The sequence below is a fragment of the Adiantum capillus-veneris genome, chromosome 29 (genome assembly GCF_014529385.1).
Source record: "Adiantum capillus-veneris isolate H3 chromosome 29, ASM1452938v2, whole genome shotgun sequence".
Lineage (NCBI taxonomy): Eukaryota > Viridiplantae > Streptophyta > Polypodiopsida > Polypodiales > Pteridaceae > Adiantum > Adiantum capillus-veneris.
The window spans coordinates 74,301,205-74,306,442 of NC_140959.1; the positions used below are offsets into that span (position 1 = coordinate 74,301,205).

General features: G+C 43.8%; 1 protein-coding gene across 1 annotated transcript; it reads left to right on the forward strand.

Moving 5' to 3' along the window:
- Positions 1 to 2,983: 2,983 nt before the first annotated feature.
- On the forward strand, positions 2,984 to 4,672 carry LOC147419414 (uncharacterized). Its single transcript, XM_086505955.1, has 3 exons — positions 2,984 to 3,267; positions 3,355 to 3,850; positions 3,947 to 4,672. The coding sequence occupies exons 1-3, from the start codon at positions 3,123 to 3,125 to the stop codon at positions 4,473 to 4,475; spliced, it is 1,170 nt and encodes a 389-aa protein (XP_086362081.1). The 5' UTR covers positions 2,984 to 3,122; the 3' UTR covers positions 4,476 to 4,672.
- The last annotated feature ends 566 nt before the right edge of the window (positions 4,673 to 5,238 follow it).

Here is a 5,238-nt window from a genome sequence, read left to right on the forward strand (position 1 = left end):
GTGTATGACAAGCCGTAGGTCAAACGGACAGAAGAAATGTCAAATACACAAGCCGTAGGTCAAATCCGGTTGCGTTTTTCTACGGAAAAACGCAGACGGTCTTCGAAAACTGATTCTATGCCTACCGAAACCATCCGTAGTCCATTAAGTAGTCTTTAAGCAACGTCAAGAGCGCGTATGGCAAGCCGTAGGTCAAACGGATATAAGAAACACCAAATACACAAGCCGTAGGTCAAATTCGATTGCGTTTTTCTACGAAAAAACGCAGACGGACTTCGAAAACTGATTCTATGCCTACCGAAACCATCCGTAGTCCATTAAGTAGTCTTAAGGCAATTTCAAGACCGTGTATGGCAAGCCGTAGGTTAAACGGACAAAAGAAACGTCAAATACACAAGCCGTAGGTCAAATCCGGTTGCGTTTATCTACTAAAAAACGCAAACGGACTTCGGAAATGGCTTCTATGCCTACTGAAACCATCCGTAGACGATTAGGTAGTCTTTAGGCAATGTCAAGAGTGCGTATGGCAAGCCGTAAGTCAAACAGACAGAAGAAACACCAAATACACATGCCGTAGGTCAAATCCGGTTGCGTTTTTCACCGGAAAAATGTAAACAGACTTCGAAAACTAATTCTATTCCTACCGAAACCATCCGTAGTCCATTAAGTAGTTTTAAGGCAATGTCAAGAGCGTGTATGGTAAGCCATACATCAAACGGACAGAAGAAACGCCAAATACACAAGCCGTAGGTCAAATCCGGTTGCGTTTTTTTACAATAAAACGCAAACGGATTTTGAAAATGACTTCTATGCCTACTGAAACCATCCGTAGTCCATTAGGTAGTCTTAAAGCAATGTCAAGAGCGTGTATGGCAAGCCGTAGGTCAAACGGACAGAAGAAACGCCAAATACACAAGCCATAGGTCAGATTCGATCTTACATTTTTCTACGAAAAAATGCAAACGGACTTCGAAAACTGATTCTACGGTTACCGAAACCATCCGTAGTCGATTTGGTAGTCTTTAGGCAATGTCATCAGTGGATTTCATATATATGCTTTGTGAGACACAGACACGCTTCTGTGTCTCTTTTTTGTATAGACATATATGGTTATGGTTGTTGTTCAGACAGTTATTGTTTTCCTTATGGTTATGGTTATTGTCATTGTCATTGTATAGACATGGTTATTTCTCCTATTCTTGTATAGACATAGTTATGGTTATTGTTTTGTTTATGGTTATGGTTATCTACATTATGGTTTTGATCAATATGGTTATGGCCGGTTATGGTTTTAATTTGGTTATGGTTTTGCACAAATTAAGTTCGTTATGGTTATGGTTTTAAGTTGGTACGGTTATGGTTTTGTACAAAGTTCATTTCATTTCTTTCATTGGCCTTAAATCTCATGTGAGATCCTACATGGATAGCATGTACGTAGGAGGCGTATACATGATATGGTTTTTTTTGAAAAGTTTATGTGAAAACGAAGGGAACTTTGCCGAAATTTTTGTGGGAGCACGGTTGATTTTGGTGCTGCTCGCTTTCTTAGATAGAGGGCAAGAAGTCTGGCTGTGGTGGCTGTGTCCATCTTTTCACTGGGCACAGGCCAGGCTACTTGTCCTCTGCCCAAGATTTTTTTTTTTCTGTTATGGTCGTCGATATATGCGTCCATATTTCCGTCGAAATTTGCATCGCTATAACTGCATCTATATCTGCGTCGCTATCTGTGTCGCAAATAAAGCCTTTCCACACATATATCGACACAGATTCCGACAGTTTTACAGAGACACAGATAGCGACGCAGATAGCGACGTTAAGCATCGATATATACGTCGATGGTACCTTTTTTTGTTGTAGTGACTAGTAGCATTTGAAAGGAAACGCTTTCTTTCTCTTGAATTTTTAAAGGGACACATGTCAAACAAACAAATTTGAACGACCTTCACCCATATGGATACTAGCGGAGATACATTTTTCCCGAACACTGCTTGGAGATGAGTGCTCCATCCCCATTGTGAAGAAGTGTACTCTACAGAATTCAAGAATAACCTTGTTGGTACATTGTAGGGTGGTTTTATTACCCTCGAAAGAGAATTTTCACTTGTAGTAACGAGTCTTTCTAGTGGAAGCGTACAACTCTGTGGCATGTCATACGATGTATGCATAGCTAGCTTGTCGCAGCTATGGAGACGTAAATAAAGATGATGAAGGTCCTCTTTATTTAGGATGGGTTCAGATGAGTTGGACGGCAAGGAGGAAGGAAGGTGTGTTTTGCTTCCATGGCATGCAATGACTGGGTAAAGTAGAAGTCGTTTCTCTCCGAACCCACCATCTCTTGCCCACCCCTCCCTCCTCTTTCGAAAGATACACAATATTGGGCTCTTTTTTAGCGCAAAACACGAAGACGTGGGTTCAAGCACAAGGCATAAGGCCTACAACCAATGGCGAATCCGCTACACTCTTCGGAACTAATTGTTGCAATTCCCACCATTATCAATATGTTCCAAGATGCCATCTTGTGTGAACACCACGGTTGGAGGCAGGAAACAACGCCTCAATTTGTCCACGTGCTAGAAGGACCTATTACGGAGTGGCAATTTTAAGTGGGCAATGTGGAAGCACTCTTAGACTCTAGAGAGCTCCCTCTCCTTGCAACTTGTAATTGAAGAGTTGACAAGAAAACAAAAAGGGAGGGCGGGAAGACTTAGTGGGATTTTTAGTCCTGCAAAAATTAGTGTGTGTAATTTGGTGTAAAAACCTTCAAATTTTTGTCAATTTACCTTTGTTGTTTCACAGATGTAGGTTTGCTAAGTTTTTTGAAAAAAGTTTTTTTCGAGCACTGAGCTGCAACGCGCAAGACTGCATGTGCATGTTGACCAATTATTCGTATGCATCATCCTAGTGCAGGGAAGTCTATATAGTATGGGTGTGCATCTTCTAGCCTCATCACTATATCACACGAGATAGTGTGGAGGACTGCCTAGCCTGCCCTAATTACCAGCTGTGGCTGCTCCACTCAGCCATGGGTGTGCATCTTCTAGCCTCATCACTATATCACACGAGATAGTGTGGAGGACTGCCTAGCCTGCCCTAATTACCAGCTGTGGCTGCTCCACTCAGCCATGGGTTTGCTGCGCATGATGGTCAAGACCTTGAACATCGATGAGAAAGTCGAGGCTGGGCGCACTGTCCTTCGTGTCGCTGCCGCCACCGCCGTCAACACCGTGGGAGATGTCATTGACCACATTCACCAGAATTACACAGACAGTAAGCATCGGCCATGCAACCTTAGTAAGCATTGATCTGATGGGAGCTTGTTTTGATGTAATGGGATATGGCTGGTGGTTAATGCAGGTGAGTGCTTGGTCGATGTTGGGGCTGAGAGCAGCAGCGATTCCGACTGCGACAACAACGAAGTTGAAGTGGAGGGGGTTGACATTGAAGGCCCTCACAAGAAACTGGCAGACATTGAGCCCTTTCTGAAAATGGCGATGTATGCGTATAAGGACAGGGACATGGACAAGAAGTTCCCCTTTGTGACAAAGAGCAAGCTGGTGAAGGACGTGAAGCATCCTACCCTTCTGTTCCCGGAGAGAGACATCACAACAGACACTGAGGTTCATGTGTGTGTGCTAGAGGATGGGTCCCTGGCCTTTGCATTCCGTGGCACCGAGTGCAGACTTCAAGACTTGCAGTCCCTGTTGGGGGATGTCATGACAGACTTGCTCAAGGCTCAAGTCCCTGTGGAGCTTTACAACGCTGGCGATGATGTCGCCTACCATGGCACCCCATCCATTAGGGCTCATCAAGGCTTCCAGATTGCATTAAGAGATGTCACAAAGACTGCCAGGTAAATAACATACTATCTACTCTTCTTATATTGTAGGTGCCTTAGCTTGCTCCAAGAGTAGCTGTCTTACCACCACCACCTCTCTCTAATTTGTAGGCCTGATGAGAATTTACGCCTGGTAGCCGAAGGACTGGGAGTGCAAACGCCTCATGTGAGACGTGTGATATGCATTGGTCACAGCCTGGGTGGCGCATTGGCTACATTGTGTGCGCAATGGTGCCGATATGTTGCATATCCAAAGGCAGAGATATGGTGTGTGACAATCGGCTCACCCCGTGTGGGTAACGGAGCATTTGCCAAAGATTTCAACAACAACGTTGTGAACAAGGGAAAAAGCTATCGGGTGGTGAACAAAGGAGATGTGGTTCCAGGAGTCCCGCTCTTCGACGGGATCTGCAAGGTGTTCACCAGGTACAAGCATGTGGATGGGCTCATATATCTCATAGAGGATCCCACAAGAGAAGGCACCATAACTCTCAAGTGCGGAGGGCGCCACCGAAGTTTGCACATCCCCAACTTCGATGATCATCATTGTAAATCCTACAGACAATCAGTGAAGAAAGCTCTGGCTGCCTTCTCACATCATCGCCCCCACAGGATATCCCTTCCACTGTTTTGTCATTAGGAGAATATCATATGGTGATTTCTGGTTTGGCTTAGCCGCAATTGGGCCCTCCTTAAAGATAATGAAGAAAGAGGATTTCCTGTGCAAGCGAAGCACTCCTAGCTCCCCTTTGGTTTAGGTAGTATGAGCAATACCCACTGTCACTTGTGTTGCCACCCACCAATCCATGTATAATATGGTTGCATTGTTTATCAGTGTTTTTTTCTCTCTTCTAAGACCAATGAATCCTTAACTAGTGCATTCATTGTCAATTCTTTAAAATGCAGTATTTGTGCAACAAGGTTAATTCGATTAAGGATACATCATTTGAAGCCTCAAGCTCAGGGATTTCTCATATGGTAACACATGAGTGTAAGGGATGGGGGTTATAACAAGGGAAAAAGGTGCATTTTACAAAGAATGGTCCCATTTATAGGGGCAAATACGGGACATTTAATGCATGAGACATCTCCTAACTATTATTACTAGTGAAACACCTAGGTAATTTAGAAAATGGGGTGCTAAAATTGAAAGTGGATTAACCCAAGTGTTACATAAACATGTCTTGCCCATTTGTCCAATGAGAAAAATGCATTTGTGAGTTGTGACAAGATTGTAACATTGTCAGTACTGTCCTCTACTCGTCTCCCTTTCGATTCTCCATAGAGGAAAATATGTATTTGTCAAGGGCCTTTTCTTTTATGTGGCTTAGAAATGGTCTTTCAAACTCCATGCTTCTAGTGTTGGACGGTGCACCCTCCTCACTATCTCGCGTGGGGTCCTT

Bases quoted from the DNA above. Each gene is read 5' to 3' on its own strand.
- LOC147419414 (XM_086505955.1), top strand. From the start codon at position 3,123: ATGGGTTTGCTGCGCATGATGGTCAAGACCTTGAACATCGATGAGAAA. The intron at 3,268-3,354 runs GTAAGCATCGGC...TGGTTAATGCAG, and splicing joins TCACCAGAATTACACAGACA to GTGAGTGCTTGGTCGATGTT. The intron at 3,851-3,946 runs GTAAATAACATA...TCTAATTTGTAG, and splicing joins GATGTCACAAAGACTGCCAG to GCCTGATGAGAATTTACGCC.